General features: G+C 41.2%; 1 protein-coding gene across 2 annotated transcripts in view; it reads right to left on the minus strand.

Annotated features, from left to right (window-relative positions):
* The window catches only part of Agl (amylo-alpha-1, 6-glucosidase, 4-alpha-glucanotransferase), a 58,976-nt gene that overhangs the window by 15,908 nt on the left and 19,251 nt on the right, over positions 1-23,817 (minus strand). For both annotated transcript variants that reach the window (XM_021157864.2, XM_029475200.1), the window contains exons 6-25: positions 23,280-23,461; positions 23,024-23,135; positions 22,002-22,125; positions 21,458-21,560; positions 21,268-21,365; positions 19,779-19,918; positions 19,169-19,356; positions 17,296-17,419; positions 16,374-16,537; positions 16,023-16,124; positions 15,772-15,927; positions 15,506-15,656; positions 14,035-14,159; positions 13,834-13,946; positions 13,194-13,328; positions 11,118-11,248; positions 7,048-7,184; positions 6,671-6,804; positions 5,472-5,647; positions 2,944-3,046 (exon numbers count right to left, since the gene is read on the minus strand). In XM_021157864.2, the coding sequence (XP_021013523.1) occupies positions 2,944-3,046; positions 5,472-5,647; positions 6,671-6,804; positions 7,048-7,184; positions 11,118-11,248; positions 13,194-13,328; positions 13,834-13,946; positions 14,035-14,159; positions 15,506-15,656; positions 15,772-15,927; positions 16,023-16,124; positions 16,374-16,537; positions 17,296-17,419; positions 19,169-19,356; positions 19,779-19,918; positions 21,268-21,365; positions 21,458-21,560; positions 22,002-22,125; positions 23,024-23,135; positions 23,280-23,461 (2,698 nt within the window). The remainder of the gene's footprint in view (positions 1-2,943; positions 3,047-5,471; positions 5,648-6,670; positions 6,805-7,047; positions 7,185-11,117; positions 11,249-13,193; positions 13,329-13,833; positions 13,947-14,034; positions 14,160-15,505; positions 15,657-15,771; positions 15,928-16,022; positions 16,125-16,373; positions 16,538-17,295; positions 17,420-19,168; positions 19,357-19,778; positions 19,919-21,267; positions 21,366-21,457; positions 21,561-22,001; positions 22,126-23,023; positions 23,136-23,279; positions 23,462-23,817) is intronic.

The following is a 23,817-nucleotide window of genomic DNA, read 5'->3' on the forward strand; positions in this document are numbered from 1 at the left end:
TGTGAGTCTGCATATTTTTGCTGATAATCACACCTGGGTCCCTCCAGAAGAACAGCCAGTGTTCTTAAGTACTGAATCATCTCTCTACTTCCCCCTATTTTTAAAAGAATTATCATTATCATCATCACCATCATTATTGGTGTGTGTGTTTGTGCCACAGTATATGTGTGGAGGTCTGAGGAAAACTTTGTGAAGTCAGTTCCCTTTATTTACCTTTATGTTGCTTCCAGGTATTGATGGCAGGTCACCAAGTTTACATGGCAAGCACCTTGACCCACTGAGATACCTTGTAAGTCTCTCAATTTACTATTTATTTATTTGCATACCTACTCATTTATTTTGAGATAGCATCTCACTATGTAGCCCTGGCTGTCCTGGAACTTTCAATGTAGACTAGGCTGGCCTTGAACTCAAATGAGATCTGCTTCTCTCTGCCTTCAGAGTGCTGGAACGAAAGGAGTGTGCCACCGTACCCAGGCAGCCCCAACTGTATGCTGCATAATTGTCACCACTCAATTAGAAAATACTTTATATTAGGTTTGAAGGGGAAGATGCAGTTCATTTTAGGTAACCACCTAGACAGTTCAATTTTAAAATGACCAAAGTGAGGTTAGGAACACGCACTGCTCTTGCAGAAAACCTAACTGTTTTACTAACATTCACACTGGGTGGCTCACCACTGTCTATAACTCCAGCTCCAGGGATCCAATGCTCTTCTGGTCTTGCTGAATATCAGTACCCCCGAGGTGGTTTTGTATATGCTCAGCCCAGGGCGTGGCACTATTAGAAGGTGTGGCCCTGTGGGAGTAGGTGTGTCACTGTGGGTGTGGGCTATAAAACCCTCATCCTGTCTGGAAGCCAGTATCCTGTTAGCATCCTTCAGATGAAGATGTAGAACTCTCAGCTCCTCCTGCTCCATGCCTGCCTGCATGCTGCCATGCTCCTACCTTGATGATAATAGACTAAGCCTCTGAACCTGTAAGCCAGCCCCAATTAAATGTTGTCCTTATAAGACTTGCTTTGTCCGCATGAAACTCAGGAAGAATGAAGACCAAAGTGTGGACACTGTGCCCCTTCTTAGAATTGGGAACAAAACACCCATGGGAGGAGTTACAGAGACAAAGTTTGGAGCTGTGATGAAAGGATGGACCATCTAGAGACTGCCATATCCAGGGATCCATCCCATAATCAGCTTCCAAACGCTGACACCATTGCATACACTAGCAAGATTTTGCTGAAAGGACCCAGATATAGCTGTCTCTTGTGAGACAATGCCGGGGCCTAGCAAACACATAAGTGGATGCTCACAGTCAGCTATTGGATGGATCACAGGGCTCCCAATAGAGGAGCTAGAGAAAGTACCCAAGGAGCTAAAGGGATCTGCAACCCTATAGGTGGAACAACAATATGAACTAACCAGTACCCCGGAGCTCTTGACTCTAGCTGCATATGTATCGAAAGATGGCCTAGTCGGCCATCAGTGGAAAGAGAGGCCCATTGGACTTGCAAACTTTATATGCCCNAATACAGGGGAATGCCAGGGCCAAAAGAATGGGAATGGGTGGGTAGGGAATTGGGGGGGGGGNGTATGGGGGACTTTTGGGATAGCATTGGAAATGTAATTGAGGAAAATATGTAATAAAAAAATATTTAAAAAAAAAAAAGACTTGCTTTGTCACGGTGTCTGTTCACAGCAGCAAAATCCTAACTAACACAACTCTTATACACATAATTAAAATAAACATTTTTAAAAAACAAAACTAAAATTATTACAAATAAAATTTCTACAACTGAAGAGGAAAACACTAGTAATTTTTCTATAGCATAAAAATAAAGTTTCATAAAATGCTTTTTTTTTTTTTTTTTCTGAGACAGGGTTTCTCTGTATAGCCTGGCTGTCGTGGAACTCACTCTGTAGACCAGGCTAGCCTCGAACTCAGAAATTCGCCTGCCTCCCAAGTGCTGGGATTAAAGGCGTGTGCCACCACGCCCTGCCATAAAATGCTTTTATGCTAAAATTTTTAGCTTACAGAGCAGTGCATTTAAATTAGTTTCAGGCTGCTGATAATGACTGGAGAACCAGATAATGTTGTGGGAACAGTTCTGGCCTTCCAACACCTTCCCATCCCTAGGTCTGGACTGAGGGGCTTTGATTTGGGAACCAAGCACCTGCATGTTCAGCAAGGTCACAGGTGATGCTGAGTGACAATGACTTGTAGAACTCACCAAAGATGGCACTATTGTGGAACTTTTTATTTTTTTAGGACTTTTGAAATTAGGAACTCTCTATGAAGCCCTGGCTGTCCTAGAACTCACTATGTAGACAAAGCAAGCCTCAACTTACAGAGATCTGCCTGCTAGGATCAAAGGCTTGTATTTCCTACATCTAGCTGAATGTCATTTTTAATTGCAATAAATTTATTCCTATCACCATGATAAAAGGAAATACCATTTCATCCTGGAAAGAATCAAATTGGGGGTTGTAAGCTTAACAAGAACTGAGAAAAACTTAATATAATTCCTTTTTAAAACGAGTCAGCAATACTCTTTATGAAAGCAGAAAATGGGTCTAAGTTTTTAAAAATAAACTTATGAACACTGAAGACGATCTGACCTAGCATGGAGCGTAGTCACTTCCAACTTGCCTTTTTCCTTTGAAATTCTCTAAACCTACCAAACAAGCACATAAAAAATAAAACCTAAAAAATCTGGAGGCTATGAGACAGCTCGGTGGTACTTGCCACCAAGCCTAACATTGAATTGGATTTCTGGCACCCACATGGCGGAATGAAAGTAAAACCCCAGCAAGCCATTCTCTAGCTCCACATGTGTATGGTGGCATGCCTGTGAGTGCACACACATATACACACACACACTTTTCCAGCACTGACAGCAGATGGGTCAGATGGAACGTCACTGTGCCAGCTTTGCAGAGGCTCTTACCTGGCTTCCAGGTAGCGTCCAGTAACCAGCAGCATCCCTCGAAGGGCAATGAAAGTATCCCTCCCCCAGCAGCGAAAAAGACCGGAAGAAAAGTGAGGTAAGCCTGCCAAAGACCACAAAGTCATGTGTTAATCACACTTCAGGTTTGGACTAAAGGGCGAATGAGAAGGAGTCTGCAAACCTTCCAGAATTCTCTGTAGCGAAATGTACATCTGCCCTGAACATCTGCTTTTATGGATATCAGAATCTGAAAGGCACCTGTGACTCACAGGAGACTAAAGGTGGTGTTCAGCCAGGGCTCTGCAATTCAGTTCATCCCAGCCCTAAGAACCAGAGGGGTTCTGAGACTATCTGAATTGTCTTTGCATTTAAAAACTTAAAAGCTTAAAATTAGAGATCACATACTTAATATACATAGTGAGATGATACTACTTTAAATACATTAAAAATTCTGTCCTGACTCTAAGGGCTATAAATTAATATAAATATGAAATGATTAGCTCAACAATATCCAATTAAATGGTTATTAATTTACCTACAGTGAAAGTTTATCATCAAATTCCACATTACTTTATAATAGATTAATAGTGTTATAACTGTCACACACTACATATGTGTGTGTATATAATATGTAATTATGTAGGAAATAATTTTAGGTCTTATGCTTTTATATAAACAATTTATAAGGATAGAATCAAAGACCTCAGTGTTACTAATTTGAATATTCCAAGTAAGATAAAACAGAATTAAAGGCACATATAGATTTATTTCCTATATTGTTTCCAAAAGGATGTACAAAGTGCCCTCAGAAACACTGCGACTGGACAGAAAGCTGGTTTTGGCACCGATTTCAATGTCAGCAGCTCTTCCCAGTGCTGTAACTCAACATCTTACATGCAACGTGCTCAGACTCCAGAGTGAGTTTGAATTAGCATGCCTTAAAATCCCGGAGTTTACTAATGTTAAAATGAAGATACACACTTAATTCAAAGTCACAGGAGGTGCAGGCAGGCAGAGTCAAGTTTGGGGAGAACCTGGGCTACACAGTAAGATCTTGTCTCAACTACTACAGAAAGTAAAAGTCAGGAGCCCTTAGCACTGGAATGCAGAGCTGTTTATGTTCCCTGTTTGTCCTCTGTGAGGACACAACTTACAGATCAAGCATTTTGCAGGTAATTTCTACATTGTCAATTGTTGTAAACATTAGCTACATCTTTTTTATTGTAATACTACTACAAAAAGAAGCATTTCTATCAGTTTAAAACAAACTGTATCCTACTGGCAAATCTGCTAACATTTTACTTTTGTCTAGAATGAATTAGGCAAAATACTCCCTTAAAATATCAGAATATTAGAACCATTACGTATATTTGTGTTATATATCTGTTAGATAAACTACATATCAAGTGCTATAAATTTTATCACTAAATGACATAAATAAATGCATATATTTTGGTGGTGTTTAATAGCAGCAGTGCACAATTTAAAAGGTTGAAGTTATCAGTTTGTGGAATAGGCTTTAAAAAGTTAGGCTTTCCCACACTGCCCCAGTTCTGTCTACTGAGACCTGTTTGCACTTGGGGAATGACGGCTGCCAGAGCCATCAGGCAAACGAAAACCTGAAACACAATTAGAGAATTAAAGTGGACGGTCATTCTGTTCCTCTTCTTAGTTAAGCAATGTTTTGTGTGTGATGCTGAGGGACTGAACGTGCTGGGCTCACCTCTGTCCCCGGCCTGAAGACATAGTTTTATGCTAAAGCATAAAGCAAAGGGAGTGTTGTTGGGTACCACAAGGTCTCTCATCTGACCTGAGCCAACGCAAACGAAGAGCTTAAACTTAGCAGAGGAAACCACGGAGAAGCTATTACTACTTAGTCTTATCTTATATATTTCAGACTAATTTGGAAAGCTGTAAATGCTATACTTCACGTTACCAAAAGCCTGAGAAGCAACGGGAAGTTCTAAACTTTAGCCGCCTCAACTACTTGATGCTTTCTAAGAACACACTAGAAGTTTACTAAAAAGAAAACCCTTTCTTCAGGCATACTCTCATTATTTGGATGTTTGAGACCTACTTGCAAAAGATGGTGTCAGTAAATATGGCTTAAAGTATTTGGCAACAATGAAGACATACGATAAAAAATTCACTTAACATGTTTTGTATTTCATAACTTGCAATCTCTTAATAACTACAATGGTTTACCTTTAAACACCAGGGAGGAAAATGGTATTAAATTTAATGAAAGATATTTAAGATGTCAAGAACTGGGACTTAATAGATACCTGCAGAAGAAAGGACTACCCAACCACAGTCAAAAATACACGTAAGTGGCTAATACACAGTTCCAGTTGCATAGTAAGAATTATTGTTATGAGTGAGAGGCTACTAAGTGAGCAGCTTACTAAGCAATGGCATAAAAATCTTGGATAATATGTTTTTTACAAACCATCGTTTTCCCACAGGGTTTCCTTGTTGACCATTACAGCTGTTCCCACCTGACCTCTGACCTCCACCACCAGCCTCACCTGCAGCTAAGGAGGCACAGCACTGCTCCTTCTCCTTTGTGATCTCATTTAACCTGCATGGCACATCCAGGAGCGAGGGAGAAAGCAGCGGCAGACAAGGGCACTTCCCGACTCCACACATCTGGACAGAACCCAGTGACAGGTGCTTCACGAAGGTGGATCCGTTCTGAACAAAGCTGTAACAAAGTGGAAACACGATCTTTTGAGCTCTTTTATTGTGCATTCTTTTTGCCAACTGATTTTTCTACAGAAATGTGTAAAATAAGAAAATAGTTTTATGGATGTCATTTAATAAGTTAATTAATAATAAAACAAGTAATATAAAATAATTTTGGTTTTTCATATCATTTTTTTTTTTTTTTTTTTTTTGGTTTTTCGAGACAGGGTTTCTCTTTATAGCTCTGGCTGTCCTGGAGCTCACTTTGTAGACCAGGCTGGCCTCGAACTCAGAAATCCGCCTGCCTCTGCCTCCCAAGTGCTGGGATTAAAGGCGTGCGCCACCACGCCCGACTCATATCATATTTTTAAACGGTTTATTTACTTATTTTATGTGAGTACACTATTACTCTCTTCATGCACACCAGAAGAGGGCATCGGGTCCCATTACAGATGGTTGTGAGCCACCATGTGGTTGCTAGGAATTGAAGTGAAGAGCAGTCAGTGCTCTTAACCTCTGAGTCATCTTCCCAGCTCCTCCATATCATATTTTACAGGCTTTGTAAACTAGATTTAAACCCCACCCCTTACGGGGGACTGGACCCAAGGCCTTATGCTTGCTAGACACCCAAACATCTCCATCAAGTGTTAAAACGTGTACACAGTGAGTATATTTGTGTGTAGGGTGCTTCTGTATGCCTGAAGCCCTGGATTTGATCCTCAGCATCTTATAAAGTGGATGCACCTTGTAATCTCAGCATTTGGAAGTGGAGGCAGGGGGACCAGAAGCATAAGCTCAGCCTTGCCTACACGGTGTAACTGAGGTCTTCAGTACATGAGACCCTGTCTCAAAACCAAACCAACCCCCAAGCAAACTCTCCATTTGGTTTTGCATGTTCTAAACTAAAGGACGCTAATAAACTGACTGTCCACCGGAAAAGCTTCTCAGCTCTGTGTCTGTGACAGTTCCTCAGGTTTTGGTCTTTTAAAATCATGTATAAAATGACTCTTTATAGCTTCCACCCAACTATGCCCATCTATACCTTGACATCTGTTTCCATGCTACATCCAGCAGAGTGGTATATGCACCAATCAATATAGCATCAAAGTAGCAGGGAATGAGGTATCGTGGGATCTGCTTCAGGTAGAAGAACATAGCCTGCAACCATTTACCAACCTGTTACAGAAATAATGTGAAAAGTTAATTTGGTGTGTTTATAGGCTGGATATATTTGAAGAGTTAAGTCTAAATATGTGACTTTGCTGGCCAGTAACCCATTAACAGATAACCACTCCTTAGAACTGAAACATGATCAAGAAAGGAAACTGGCCTGAGGAAGCTGTGACTTATCTACAATGGTAATAAAACCCAAGTCTCAATGCCCCTCGACTGTTTGCACTCGAGCCCCATTCTACTTACTTCAGCAATACTTCCTGATCTTGAAATAAGCCGACCACTCACGTAGTCGATCATCCAGTCTCCGGACCTCAAGTTTTCACAGAATGGATGCCCCAAGTCATTCTTCGGTCTTATTTCTGCCAACACGGACATTAATCCTAAAAAGTGAGACATTATTGAGCTGTTGGCTGAGTCAAATGTTCTCTCATGATTTGGGGTGAACACAGATACAGACAGACATAAAGACTACTCAGTTCACAGCGGCACTTAGCATGGCTGAGTGAGAAAACTGTCAGGGTGCCTACTTTAACAAGGACATAAAAGCTGGAAGCAAGGGATCTGCTGCTGCTGCAAGAGCAATACAAAGCTCCCCGGGAGTCAGGACTTCTGCGACTGCTCTTCTTTATTTCTATTTAATACTATAACATTCGAAAACAACCGGCATGACTTCTCATCCTAAAGCATCAAGCAGATAAGCTTGAGTATTCTGGGTTGGCAAGTGGTAGATTAATATTTAGGGAGGAATCAAAGGAATCACAAAACTGGTTTAAGAGGAAGCACGACCACCAATGGTGGATGATAATGAAGCCTGCTTCAGAAGTAGTCTTTGAAATGTACAGGAGATACTTAGAGCTAACCACACAGTCACTAAGTGAGCAGCTGGGCACACGATGACTGTTAAGCACACTTCTCAAGGGTCACCAGCCTTCCTCCTATGAACACTCAAAGCAGATTCTGCAATTCTAAGTACAGGATGGCTATACTTTCATCCTTCAGGAAAATAATAATTTCTACCTTAAAACAGCATGTGGCTTCACTGGCTCCATTTTAAGTAAATTCATTTAGTTAGAACTTAATGAATTTTACGTGTGCAGCATATTTTTAAAAATTAAAAACAACGAATTTAAGACGTAGGATTTTGGGGGCTGGAGGGATGGCTCAGTGGTTAAGGGCAATAGCTGCTCTTCCAGAGGTTCTGAGTTCAATTCCCAGCAACCACATGGTGGCTCACAACCATCTGTAATGGGATCTGATGCCCTCTTCTGGTGTGTCTGAAGTCAGCTACAGTGCATTTATATATAATAAATAATTCTTAAAAAAAAAAAAAGAAGCTGGATGACAAGCCTGCATAAATACTGTGTAACAGACGACCCCCTCTGCCCAGTCCTTTCACGGAAGGACTAACTGGTGCTGCAGCTGAATTAAGGAATGACCATGAAAGGGTGTTTCAGCAAACAGAGCTGGCAGTGCTGTGGGAGCCAGGGCTTGTGTAGGAGGCAGAGTGGGCTCGCTGCGCTGCTTTATAGAAAGCACTTAGTCTTGGAATGGGTGGTAACTGTGAGGAGCAAAGGGAATGGCATGGCAAAGGGAGCACAAGGCTCTGCAAACACTAACTGGCTGTTGAGAATCTGGAGCAGAGCCATAAAAGGTTCCTAGATTCCAAATTAGCAGAGCACAGAGCACTGTAAGAGGTGGGGAGCACAATTGTGCTCGCTCATGGCAGGAAAATGTCAGCGTGTGCTTAGGGAGGAGTTAGCTTATGGCTATTGTTAACAGTCTGCTAAAAGATGTTTTGTGCTGCCAAAACTGTTACCTTAGGGGAGGAAAAAATGACTGATTTATATATATATATATATATATGTATATATATATATATATATACACACACAAACCCAAAACAAATCAGATAAGGGGAATTTTATTAAAAAAAAGTCAAATCACTTCATGAGGCATACAAGAGAATTAGTAAAAAAAAAAAAATCAGAAAAAGGACAGGAAATGAGCTTTTTTTAAGCTTAAAATTGGTAACTCTTCTTTTATAAAATGGATTTATTTTTATTTATGTGTATGTGTGTATCTGTATGTTTTATTTATGTGTACGTGGTATATGAATGCAGTACCCATGAAAGCCAGAAGAGGACACAGGTCATCTGAAACTGGAGTTGCAGGTAATTCTAAGCCACCTCCTGAAGGCTAAGAAGTGAGCCTAGGTCCTCCAGGAGAGCAGTTAAGTGTGCTTAACCTGAGCCATCTCTCCAGCCCTGACAAATGACCTCTGAGCGCTTACTCTGAACCAGGGCTAAGAGAGTATGAGCTGTTTGGATCCTAATCACACCCCCTGTGCCACATAACTATGGTGAGAAAACTGAACCATGGAGTTATTTACTGCAAGGTTATACAGGTAGTTAGTATAGGGGAGTCTGGTTTCTTGTTTTTGTTGTTATGATGTTTGTTTGTTTGTTTGTAGACAGGTTCTCACTCTGTAGCTCTGGCTGTTCTGGAACTCACCAAGTACACTGGGATAGCCTTGAACTCACAGAGATCCACCTACTGGCACTAAAGACATGCAGCACTACACCCTGTTAAAGTCTCTTTCTTTCTTTTTTTAATAATTTATTTTATTTTTATCTTACGTGCACTGGTGTTTTGCCTGTATGTCTGTCTGTGTGAGGGTGTTAGATCTTGGAGTTACAAATAGTTATGAACTGCCATGTGTGTGCTGCGAATTGAACCTGGGTCCTTTGGAAGATCAGTCAGTGCTCTTAAATGCCTTTTTTTTTTTTTTTCCGAGACAGGGTTTCTCTGTATAGCCCTGGCTATCCTGCAACTCACTTTGTAGACCAGGCTGGCCTCAAACTCAGAAATCCGCCTGCCTCTGCCTCCCAAGTGCTGGGATTAAAGGTGAGCGCCACCACGCCCGGCCAGTCAGTGCTCTTAACCACTGAACTATCTCTCCAGCCCCTAAAGTCTGTTTTTTAACCATAGTAGATACATTCACACACACAAAATATACTAATTTCCAGAATAAGGCAGTATTTTCCAAAGATCAATAAAAAATACAGTAAACAAATACAAGTGTCAGTCTGAGGACAAATGACTATGATAAACAATGATTAAGAAAGGCTTTATATGGGGCTGGAGAGATGACTCAGTGGTTAAGAGCACTTGCTGCTCTTCCAGCGATCCTGAGTTATTCCTAGCAACCACATGGTGGCTCACAACCATCTGTAATGAATGGGACCTGATATCCTCTTCTGTTGTATCTGAAGACAATGACAGTGTATTCATATACATAAAATAAATAAATCTTAAAAAGAAAGAAAAGGCTTTCTAAAGCTGGATGTAGTCATACATGCACGTCATCCCAGCATTTAAGAGTGGGCATAGGAAGATCAGGAGTTTAAGGTTATCCTTAGCAAAACAGTGTCTCTGAGGCCAGTGTGGGGCATGTGAGATCCTGTCTCCAAAAGACAATAATGAAGATAAGAAAGGCTTGATAGAATACAAAAGATAATACAAAAGTTATTATAAAAAACATGGTGGAGTTGGGCGTGGTGGCAGACGCCTTTAAACATTGAGTTAAGTAACATTACCTATAGTTTTTTCTTCTCTTGGGACAAGGTCTCCCTTATAATCCAGGCGGCCTCAAGTTTTCACCTGTTCTGTTTTAGCCTCCTGAGTAGTTGGGATTACAATCTTGTTCCACCACACCTGGATATCACTAATACTTTTTTGTTTTATTTCATTTAAGACAGGGATTCACTGTATAGCTCTGGCTGGCCTAGGTCTCATTATGTAGACCAAGCAGGCATTGAGCTCACAGAGTCCCGCTTACCTCTGCCTCACAAGTACTGGAACTACAGGTGTGCACTAGAGACAGCTCAGTGGTTAAGGCCACTTGGTGTTCTTGCAAAAGATTAGGTTCAGTATCCAGTACCTACATGGCAAAACTCCACTTCCAGGGGATCTAATACCTTTTTCTGGCCTTTGTGGTTAACAGGCAAGCACATGCATCCATCCATGCATGCATGCATGCATGCATACATATACACATGCAAGTAAAACACACTCAAAAATAAAATAATCTAAAAAACATAAAACATGCATTACTGCATGCCTGGTTCTATCATTCATATTTTATTGAGGCAGAAATCGGGGTTCAGAAAGGCTATGCTACCTACTAATGGTAACCAACAAAAGCCATAAGTTATAATCTGAACTCAGGTGCCATATCTAGACCTATACTCTTTATTTCTATAAAGACTATTATTAAAGAAAATAAAAACGAACTTTTATCCTCATAGACCTACCTTGAAGTCCTGCGTACTTAAGGGACGACCAGTTTGGTATGTCATAGCAACCTCCACCGTCTTCTTGTTCTTCTGATTCACATCGGTAAAGTACCTGATTTAGCTCAGCCAAAGTCAATTTAGAGGCAATGCTAAGAATTAGAAAATAAATATACTATTATTTCATTTTCTGTAAGTAAAAGAAAAATCTGCATTATAAATATTAAATGTCTCAGAAATGCTTGGTTCTAGGTACTTCTCTGTTGCTAAGATAACACACTCTGACCAGAACCAACCAGGGGTCTGTGATGGTTTGAATTAGACAGGATCCAGAGGCACATATACTTGAAAACTTGGTCCCCAGGCCAACCTGCTCTAAGAAAGTCTTCAACTGAGGTTCCCTCTTTGCAACTGTATCAAGTTGACAAAACCCTAATCAGAACATGTATGTGCTAAGCACTCATCACGGAAGTAAAAATACACTGTCATAGTATATCACAGGGAGTAATTAAGGAGCAAAATGTAGTGGAAATGAAACAAGAGCTAATGTTTCTCAAGCTAAATAAAAAAAAAAAAAATCTAGTGACAGCTAAAGATAAAGACTTTTATCTGTGTTTGTGTTTGTACAGGCGTGAATGCAGAAGCCTACGGAGGCCCAACGTGGGCGTTGGGTTCACTTACGCTAGAATTACAAGCAGTTGTTAGCCACCCAACATGGGTACTGAGAACTGACCTCTGGTCCTCTACAAGAGCAGCAAATGCTTTTAAGGGCTCAGCCAGGTCTCCAGCTCTGTGTCAATTTTATTCATTCAGAGTATGCTAGACCATCTTTAGGCTGTGATCTTCTGAACTTCTGATCGGCCTGCTTCTACCCTTTAAATGCTGTGGTTACAGGTATCAACTACCATGCAAGTTCTGGCTGTCCTGGAATGTGCAGGATCCTCCTGCCTCTGCCTACTGAGTGCTGCATACTTTATGCTCTTAAATATGACATCATAATAATACATACTCATTCTTGGAAAAGACAACACTCTCACATAAAGCTGAACATGCTCATTAAATCATTTTTCCCCCCCAGAGGTTACTTTACAGTATGTATTAAAAAAACTTCAAATATGTGATTTACTCTAGCCCCCAAATTTCACTTTGAGAAATTTAGCTTAGTGTCAGTGACCGCAACACTAAGTAGCTATCAGGTGACAGGCATGAATCACGTGTTTTGCATGTGTTACTGTGATGCCGGGAAGTGGGGGGAGCCCTGGGGAGCAGTCCTGGAGCATGAGTGAGGTCGAGGTGTGTCCAAGCCCCAGGAGTTATGTCCTGAGATTGGCAGGAGTAGGATCACTCCCCACCAGGCCTGCATGGCAGCGCAGGTAGACCGATGGCCCCATCTTGCCACTGGTTGGGACAGAAGGTGGTCATGTCTGTTATGGGTGGAAAAGTGAGGTAGGAATGACATGTTATCCTGTTTAATCTGTACAAAATTTAAGAGGTAAGTATTATTATTGGCCCCACTGTCCAGATGTGAAACCTAAAAGAAAATTAAGTAACTTGGCCAAGATCATGCTGACAGTGTTGAGCTAAACTTAGGTCTAAAATGGATATTCTTTAAAACTATGTGGCACCACATAGCAAAGGGATATTTAAAAACTTAGCAAAAAATCAAGGTACTGAGATACATAACAGGGAATAATTAGAAGCACTCTAGGTGTCTCAAAGTGGGTAATTACTAAATTGATTTTGACATGGCTGTATATAATACAATAATGTGTTGACATTAAAATGAAGTGGTAAGCACTATAATGTAGGCACCCCATCTTGTAGGGCTTAGGAAGTCAGGCACGTGCATGTGATGGCATGCGTGCATCTAGGATCTATGGAGGAGACGACAGAAGCGTGAAAAGGTGCACTTGTGAGCACACATGCAAGTAAGAAGGTGGTGGAGTGAATGCTAGCGGGATGACGAGGACAGCAGTGGCCTGTGGCCCATACTTTGCATAGCAAGGAAAGAAAGCACCCATAAAACTGCCCAGATCGGGCCACTGGTAGCTCATCATTTTGTTAAAGTGGTAAATCTATAAAATAAGGAATACTTACGAAGCGAAGGGGATTTTTAATATAGGATCTGCGTTGTCAACAGCAAGGCTTCCGGACTTAAAGTGAGAGCTGAACTGGGTCAGGTGGTTCCGAAGAATCCCCACAGCAACTTGAGCATGTGGATCGAGACTAACTCTGTATAAGGTTGACACAAAATAGGTAAATTTCAGGTTATCCAAATTTAACAGGATAAACCAACTATTTTCTCTAATTTATTTTAAGTGGGTAGGATGGGCTGGTGAGATGGCTCAGTGGGTAAGAGCACCCGACTGCTCTTCCGAAGGTCCAGAGTTCAAATCCCAGCAACCACATGGTGGCTCACAACCACCCGAAATGAGATCTGATGCCCTCTTCTGGTGTGTCTGAAGACAGCTACAGTGTACTTACATATAGTAAATAAATAAATCTTTAAAAAAAAAAATTAAGTGGGTAGGATAAATTGTTTGTGTGCAGGTGCCCAGAGAGAGCAGGCGAGCACATCAGACCCTGGTGGTGGTTACATGGGACCCACCTGACATGGGTCCTGGGAACTGAATTTAGGTCCACTACAAGACCAGGACCGGTTCTTTGCCACTCAACCATCTCTCAAAACTATTTTCAATATAAGTAAGGTCAACAGTCTAAACTCTAATTAACATACCTGAATATAATAACACTTCCTGGAGATAGGTTCTCAAATTCTATTTCCTGAATATATTCATTGGGACCCTTTGTGGCAATTCCAGCTTGTCTGACAATTTTACTTTCATGAAGCTTGAAAAGAATACAGAAAATCCATTCATTAAGTATCTTAAATGTCCTTAAGCTATTAAGCACAGTGAAACCCGAGAATCCCAAATACCTGGATGTGTTCTCTAAGTTCCACCGTCATGTTCGGCATTCCATTGATTGAGTTCTCGTCTTTCTTATAAGGTTTTGCATTCCTCTCAATAGTTCTAGCTTCCAAAACTACCTCTTCAATTTTGCCTAGGCAAATATAAACATTTTAACAAGAATTATTCTAATATTCACTCAAATAAAATAGAGACTCTTTAAAAATCAAATACTCACATAGCAAAGCATGGAATTACAATGAGTGACCTGAAAACGGACGTGTTGTGAGCATGATCAGGATCAACAGCAAACCCCAGCTAATACTGCACAGTGAGCGAGGTCTATGAGAGTATCTACGGACCTGGCTGTATAGGCCAGCGGTATAATGTATGCTTAGCATATGTACTGGGCTTAATATCCAATACAAAAAAATACTGAATAAAAATAAGTATAAATATTAACAAAAAGACTTTACCAGATCACTAAACATAAGTTTATGCAGTTAAAGCAAGTAATGAATATTTAACCCTAAAATTCTTTAGATTGACAATTTTTTTAAAAGTTGAAGCCATGATATTTAGCAATTAGCAAGAAATATAGAATGTGGGCTGGGCATGGGTGTGCCTCTCTGCAGTCTTAGCAATTTGGCAGGATAGTAACTGTAAGTCCAGGGCTAGCCTGGTGGGTTCCAGGCTGCTCTATGTGACTGTGGTCCTGTCCCCTTAAAAATACACATGTACATACATATACACATACAGACATACACATATACACACATGACGGGGGGGGGGGGTTGAGACTCTTTATTCAGTTAACAAGCAGCTCCTATTTGCATGGGTCTGTGCTGTATTATACTACACTGTCTACCATAGGAAGTAAAAATGTAGGCATCTAGAAAACAATCAACCAACACTAAGGGAAAATCTCAGGGTACATAACTGTCAAGAGAGACAGACTATAAATGCCATAATGTGAGAAGAGAGAGTTTCCTCTGTGCTTACAGACTTCTTAAGAAGGAGGAGCTTAGTCCTCTGCCGCTAGCTCTAAGTGTCCATATAGAGGTGGGGAAGAAGACCACTTGGAGAAGAGTGAAAATACCTACACGGCTGATGACAGAGAGCTAGGAAGGGGGATGAGGGTGGACTATGAACAGCCCTAATAGTTACCTTTTAAAACACACATACAGGTATATATGCATATATAGTATATATGTATGCATATGTAAAAATGGAAACATTTACACAGATTGCCTACAGTATAAGGAAGCACATGTTTACACACATTTTAAAAAGGAATATATTAAAATGCAAACAAAAGTATTTCACAACTCAAACAATGTTAATGCTTGCCAATATTTGTCTAGATTTTGCTCCATGCAGTGAAAGTGTCTGCATCCTAACTTCTTTTCTCAGCCACGTTTCTATGTCAGTGTGTTCTATATAGAGACAATGTGCTGATGTAGCTTCCTGAGTGACTCTACTGGTGTGGTCTTAGATTACCAGGGATGCACATCTGAGGCACTTCTTTGCTGTAAAACGAAGTCTTGGGATTCCTAAAAGCAGTTCTCGATACAGCCACAACAGATTGGTGGATGCTCGGGGAGTGCCTGGTCACAGCCACTATGTCTTCATCCACTTGATCCACATACACCTGAGAAGTGGAGAGAGACCGGCTGAGAGCCCCATTTGGAAAGGATGCTCAAATCAGAAGGTTGTCCTTTGAAAAGGAAAGTCCGGAGAGAAGTTTTAAAATGTTCATTTCTTACTTGAATGAAACCCTTGGCTCCAAGCTCTTGATGGAGCCTATTGATGGCACATCTGGCTGCAATAATCCCGCTATGGACGTTAACATCTCCTGTATCTGCCGGTGATGCCCCAGGATTCCATTTAGTGTAAAATCGCTCCTCCGCAACCACTGAAATCTGAAGAGAGGGAGAGCCGGGTCACGTGTGCAGGTTAATTACAGTGAAATCATGACAACAAGAGTGGTGCTGCTGGCCTTGCCGATTAAACACACCTGATGAGGCACCAGCTCGTCGTAGCCTCTTGTGCTTCCACTGGCACAGCATGCCATGGAAACAATTGTGGTACTTGGAAGAGCATCATAGGCTGATCTGTGCTAGAAAGGAAGAGAGCAGAAGTTTACATTCCCTCAATGCAAAGTGATGCTCCATACCCCATTAGCACACTGAAGCAGAAGATCCTGCACAGATGCGTTCTGTAAGGTATATTTTTGTTTGGAAGCATTTTAAAATCAAGGTACTTCAATCCTTAAAAAGTACGTGGATATTACTGCCATCCAGCATCAGACAACTAAATAATGAAGCACTGAGCAAGTAAGTCAGCACCAGAGACAGTTGATGCTCACCACAATCGGACACTCATTATCGTGGGTGATGTCCATAAACAGGGCATGCGCGATAGCAGGCATGAGCGGCCTCAAACAGGGCTGAACGAAGGAGCCGACAGGTTCCCCTCCGTACCGGTAGACCAGTCTGCCCTCTTCGTGACTGTTATACGCGCTCATTGCCTCTGCAGAGCAGCACAGCGCAGGTTAACAACCCCGTTACAGAAGGTTACAGTTCCTATCATCACTGACATTCAACGCATATCAACATTATTCAAAGCGAGAGCTAAGTAACCAATGTCACCAAATCCAAGTGACCAACACTTAACCACAACTAAACTGAAGAAACAACTTGAATAGAAAAAAGGATCAAAAGCTGTTCACTGGGATGCTGATTATATCAAATCTACGGAGAAATATCAAAAGACTAGAGTACTTAAAAACAGATTTGTGTATCTCAAAGTGTACACGTACTAAATCAGTAGTTCACCACTCCTCCCAGATCCACCCTCTAAAATGAATGAATGAATTTTGTGGCCACGCTGTGGGTGCACACGTGTAGACGTCAGAGGACAACGCTCAGGAGCCGGCTCTCTCCTCCCACCAGGTGGGTTCTGAGGACTTAACTCGGACTTTGGGCCTCCCGCAGCTTCCCCGCTGAATTACTGCACTAGCTTTCTTACCCTTTATTTTTGAAATAGGATACGGGGAGAAATGTATCCTAGGCTAACCTGAAACTCATGTAACCAAGGTCGGCCTACAACACATGATCCTCTGACCTGGCCTCTGTGGTCTTTCTATCTGAAAGGAGTACCATATTAGACATTTTAACTGTCAAAAGTGGACTCAGTCATATTAGGTACTGCATATAAAGCTATGCCTTGTAATCTACTCAAACAAAAGTGAAGCATCTCAGAGAGGAAATGGACTTTAGCAAACCTACCTCTTATTAAGGAACTGATGCCCAGTCTAGTAACAAAGATATTGTCCAGCTCTTCGCTTCCTGTGAACAGCTCAGCCACTACATAAAGATTGGGCTGTAATTTCCTAGCAGCATCCAGCATGTACTGCAAAATACAGTCACAAATGTAAAAGAAGGAAGAGAGCAAGACAGAGAGGGAAGAGGGAACAAGGCTAGGTGCAGATTTGGCATGAGGTAGGTACACAACAAGAGCGATGCAAATGGGAGTTCCAAAGTTTGACATGCACAGACCGAGAACATGAAAGAGACCAGCACGCGTGGAGGGCCAGAGTGTGTACAGAGAACATCAGGGAAAAGGAACAGATTTTGAAGACATAGGGAGAGAGGGGAAGAAAACAGGAAAAAGAAAAGTTAGTGTCATCACAAATACAGCCAGTAACGCTGCAATTCTGCCAGTCTTCTCCTGCAGTTTTATTTGTTTTCAGGGCTCTAATAAGACTACTGACCTCCCGGTGGCTAATTGAGTCAGCATATAGATATATATACTGATGCATTAATTAGTAAAGGCTAGGCTAAACTTGATCTGCAGATGACAAAAAATGCCAGTACCTTCCCATTTGTGTGTGTGTGTGTGTGTGGTGTGTGTGAGTGTGCATGTGTGTCTGTGTGTGTGCGCATGTGTGTGTGTGAGATGCAGGTATAACATTGGTGTTAATGATTTACCACAGAAACAGAAACTAGTGTCTAATAATCAGATTGTTTCCAATTCCATTCTAGAAGGAATTCTTACACATAGGTTAGTAAAATGCCTATAATTTTTATCAGCTAAGAAGTAGAATTATAGAGGACTTTGCTGTTTAAAATTCACTTTTCTATAATGTTATAAATATGACTTTTTTACTATTGCCAAAAGCATAACTGAAAAGGACCCTCTGCTTATTATTGAAGGTAAATAATGCTCTGCCATTATTATAACCTTAGCTAAGGTTTTCTATCAAATCCCCCAAATTAAAGCTATATGGAATCTCTCTCTCTCTCTCTCTCTCTCTCTCACACACACACACACACACCCCTCGCACCTTTTTTGTTTTGTTTTGAGATATGTTGACTATGTCTGTTCATGGAACTCACTATATAGACGAGGCCTAAACTCTCAGAGTTCATCTGCCTCTGCCTCCTGAGTGGTGGGATTAAAGCCTTGAGTCACTAAACTGGGTTTATGAGCACATATTTTCATAAATTGTCATTTAAAAACTACCAAAGATCTTACAACTAGGATAAAATCATGTGTTTTTAGGAAGTTGTATTAGTTAAGAAAAATGCAGCAATACTGACATTATTCAAATAAAAGCCCAAGGACAAATTACGGTTAGCTTCCACTTAATGCTTCTAAAGGTGACTGATTAAATAGGACTCAGTGAGGTTTAGCCTCAGGATGCCAGAGTATTAGAGTCTGACTATTTACTGGAAGGGCTAGGAGTGCAGCTCATATAGAACAGAGCGGTCCTAAAATGTGCACTGCTCCAAGTACCCCTAAAGTGAAAAGGAAGCCAGAGTTGACTCATCACTACACTGTAAAGCCATTCAACTTTACACTGCTAACAATCTATACTGGAAACAACCTAAAAGACCACTTAGCATTTTACATATTACCAATAAACACCTATTATACATGCTGTTACATAAAAATATGATCTTTTTCCTAAATGTAAAAACTAACTTATTGAACACTTTACAGCGGGATGTTCTGTAGCAGCTGTATCCGAAGGTTGTTAGATAAGCTGTCGTATGTGTCAGGGTTTCTACTAAACCCACAGCAGTGTACAGCCAGCACACTAGCAGGGACTTTGGAGGCTACAGGTATCACTGCCTTTGTCAATACAGGTGTCCGTACCTCAGCCACGTGGAGAGGCGTGGAGTGGCAGTTGTCCAGACGAACTCCCTGAAAGTGAGTGGCAGTTATCTCGGTGTATTTCTTCATGTGTGCCCACAGATAAGGGCAGTCCTCGGGTTTATTCCCATAGCGCAATTTAACGCTGTCACCCCAGCAAATAAGTTCTCTCCTTAAATAAACATCCGAACCTGTTAAAGAAGAAGAGCAGCTTTCAGTGGTGCATGGAACGGAACGACAGCAATCCTCAAGGAACGAGCACTGCTTCTAAACTGTGTTGTTTTCTTTCCATAAACGATTTCTGGCTAAATTTTAAAACATTATGATTTTATTTTAGGTGTATGTGTGTTCTGCCTGCATGTATGACTGTGTACCACGTGTGTTCCTCATGCCCTCAGAGGCCAGAAGAGTGTTTGATCCTCTGGAACTGGAATTACAGATGGCTGTGAGCCACCCTGTGGGTGCTGGCAACCGAACCCATGTTCTCCGGAAAAGCAATCAGTGCTCCAAACTGCTGAGCCATTTCTCCAGCCTCCTCACTAAAGTTACATGTGAAGTGGCCTTCCCACAAGCTCTTGTTCCCCTCTCTATGGAGAAGTGAAAAGTCAGGCACCTGGCTCGGCAAAGTTCCGGAGCGGGTCATCGCCCATCACCCACCCGTTGTGTGCCATCAGGAAGCACGCTTTATCTGGGAGGTGGATCAGGGATTCTTCTGCGGATAAGGCCATTTCTCCAAAGGGGAAAGTAAAATACCTAAGGAGACAGAATTAAAACAAGGTCCACACAAAGGAACTCCTTGAAGACAATGTGCAGTGGAAACATTACAAATTCCCTAGTGAGTAGAATACATACAATTAGCTTGGCCCCATTTATACAATACAAACTTCACAGAAGGCAAAAATCACCAGTGGACTTTTTGAATAAATCAGCAGGATTTGAAAACTGGCTAACATTTTAAATAACCTTCACAACTTTGTAACATTTTAGGGAAACCATTGAGGCCTTTCTTAAGCTCTGCTTGCCCAACATATGCTGCATGATTAGAAAAGTATATCCATTTTATGTTATGTGTATGAATGTTTACAGGAATGTATTAAGTGCCCTGTGTGTATGTTTGGTGCCCATGGAGGACAGGCCAATGCACCCCTTGAACTGCAGTTATGGACGGCTGTGAGCTGCCATGCAGAAGCTAGGAGCTGCACCCAGGTCCTCTGCGAGAGCGGGAAGGGCTCTCTACACTCCTATGCTGCGTGTTTCTATGTGAGGAGCTAGGTAGGTGCTTGTTCTCTGACTAACACTGACTAACACTAACACTTCTGCTACGTGTTATTCCCACAACACATCCTCAGCAGTTCACCTACTGGAACCTGAAGGCCTCCCCATCTCCTTTTTGTAGACAGTGTTGCTTTGTAGCACAGGCTGACCTCAAACTTGAACTCCTATCTCTGCCTCTTTAAGGCTGGGGTTACAGATTACAGACTTGTGCCACCACAGCAGGTGTGGAGTCTCAGATTCCTTAAAGTGGTAGGGTTGGGAGATGGAGCCCAGTGACAGGTGTCTGGAGAGGGGCAGGATACCCTGGTGAGTGGGTGACTATCTCCTCTGAGGCACCTGGCATAGTTCTGAGATAGATTTTTCAGACGCCGCCTTGTGCTTTGTGTCTTCCACTTGCCCTCACTTGCTCTTCATTGGCCATGAGCTGAGACAGCGCAAAGCCCTGGCCGGAACGAGCAGAGCAAATACGGTGCCATGTTCCTGGACTTCATGGTCTGCGGACCCTCAACTAAATTAAACTCTCTTTCTTTATAAATTGCCCAATCTCTGGTACTCTCTTTTAGCAACAGAAAACATTCAATCTTCATTCCTCCAGAAATATCAATGTAAATAAATATAAATGGGTTCAAACTGGTGATAGTTTTTCTAATTAAACATTCTACTATCAAAATTAGTCAGTATTAAGCTTCTTTCTAAATCAAAATTTCTACTTCAATATAGTGTATTGAAATCATACCTTAAAAGAAACATTTAGGTTAAGTTGAAAAGTTAAATATTCTCAGTGTTAACTGTCAGACAGAGGACATTTTAAAAGCAAGAATGAGTACCTGGTAACTAAAGGATACTTCCTGGTGACAGGTCCTAGTTTAGGGCCATGGCCTGCCAGTCGTTCATAAAACACGTTTCCCAAAAGACAATTAACTGCCTGGAAAACATTGAATCGTGTTACAATGCCAACAACAACAGAGACTCAAAACTCCGAAAAGAAAAAAAACAGCAATTCAAAACTCAGCGAACCTGTTCCTGGTGACAGCTGGTGAGGTGGTGCTTCTCTGAGTTTAACTCCTCCAGTCTCTTACGGAACCAGTTACAGCACTCTTCGATTGCAGCTGGCCCATTGCTAGCACAGATGGAGCAGAACAAACATCAGTGCTTTCATAAGACCTGCACTAAACATTTCCAGGTGTCACGAAAATGTCACATGCTGTGGTCGGGATCTGAGCTATGACTGAGGGGCCTTCTCAACTGTAAAAGGTTTTATAGACACGTTCAGCAGGATGGACTGACAGAGGATGTAGGAAAAGGTCAGGTGTTGAAATGACAGATTACTTATTTTATTTAAAAACCAGTTTCCACACTTACTTATTTGTCTACTTAGATACTTAGGATGTGCGTAGGGACTGTGCACGTGTGTGGGTGTGCACACACCACACTGTGAAGGGAGGTCAAAGGGGACTTTTGAGAGTGGATGCTCTCCTTTCACTGGGGGTTCTGAGGATCAATTTCAAGTTGTCAGCATCAATATTTATGAGTAAAATGACAGGGCAAGTGCATGACATACTCATGTGGGATAAAAGTCGCCAGAGCAGTGTCCATGTCTACAGCACAGCCTAGCCGCCTGTATTCAGGGTCCTGAATAATTTTAAGATGTTCTTTTGGTTCAGACTTAGTTACTCTTCTGTTTTCTGAAAGAAAAAAAAAAGAGTTATTTTAAATATAAATATCAATAACAGATTATAACTGTTATTTTTTCAATTTTTTAGTACATAGCTAAATTTGTAAAAAGCTGGCAAGCATCTTTCCTCCCTTCCCCACCCTACTTACATACTCCCTCCATCCTTGGGGAAGGGACTAAGAGAGACTAACTGTTAGAAGAAAAACCCAGCGTTCCTGAAGTCCAGCTTTGCTGGTCACCGCCAAATCCTCCTGCCTCAAAGCTCTCTAGCCTGTACACGCTGATTCAACATGTGTTCTAATGAGCGGAGGACAGAAACACTGAAAGTCAGCTGTCTAAATCACTAGTGAAGTAAGATGCTTTAAAAATTCACACACTGCCTAGTAGGGGTGAAGAGAAATAGTTAAACAAAATAAGAAACTCATACTATCAATGAAAAAAATCGGGGTGGGGGGCGTTGGAGTAAAAAATAAAAAAATTAAAAAATAAATGAGAAAAAAATCAAATATATGATTTAGTCTCTAGTCTTATTTTTATGTATTAAATAGATATTAACACAGACATATATATATATATATTATAGAGAAAATTATATGAAACTACTGATAAATTTTGACTTTCCTTTAAAAATATTTGAAAAGACACATAAGAAACTAATTAATAACTTTAAGATTTGAGGAAGATGAATTTGCCATTTGTACACATAAGTATGCTTCTCTTCCTGAGTGCTGAGATGAAAGCCGTGTATCACTATGCAAGAAAAACTGGACTTTTGTAGTGTAAACACAAGTAAATATGACGGAACCAAGATTTAATGATGGTGTTAACTAGAGAGAGAGAGAGTCATCCCTTAAGAGTAACGTAAATTCCCTAGAGAGTGATAGGACGACCTGGTGGAAAGCTGTTACCTTGAGAGAGCAGTCTTCTAAACTGTTCAACTGCTTTGTGAACATCTACTTGGAAAAACTCCCAGAGGTGAATCCTTGGGAAAATGTCCTCCCAAATTACTTTTCGAATGCACTGAAAAATTTCAAGATTAAAAACAACATAAAATGTATTGACCTGATTTATTCCTCCTTATTAAGCCACATTCTACACATTTCCACGTATGTATCTTTGATTTGCTCTGGGGAGTTGGCGGGGTGCTCTTCTGCACACACTTACGTTCATGTGCTGGTCATTTTCAATCAAAGCAGGGACTCCTTTTTCTCTGTACTTCCCATCTGCGACATCACAGGAGAAATGCCAGAGTGCTCTGTCTAGGACCCAGGCAGGCTTCAAGTGTGGAGAATTTACAAGATTGTATGCAGATTCCGGGTGTTCAAGGATCCACTTACTATTAGTGGCTTAAAGAAAGGGGGGGAAACATAATTTTGTATTTAGGTCAGACTTTACAATCACCATTCTTTCTCCTCTCTTGTTCATGTGGTAATTTACTTGATGTTTAGTTGACCTGCGATAAACAAACCCTTGGGTGAAGATGGGATACATCAGAAACAGGAATCTCATAATAAAAGTTAAACCAAGCAAGACGTGGCAGCACTTATTTGTTTATTTACTTACTTATTGTGTTTTTGAAATAGGGTTTCTCTGTGTAGCCCTGGCTATACTAGAACCCATTCTGTAGACCAGGCTAGCTTCATACTCACAGAGATTGGCCTCTGCCACCTGAGTGCTGGGATTAAAGGCGTGCCCCACCACC

This window comes from Mus caroli, chromosome 3, assembly GCF_900094665.2.
Source record: "Mus caroli chromosome 3, CAROLI_EIJ_v1.1, whole genome shotgun sequence".
NCBI lineage: Eukaryota > Metazoa > Chordata > Mammalia > Rodentia > Muridae > Mus > Mus caroli.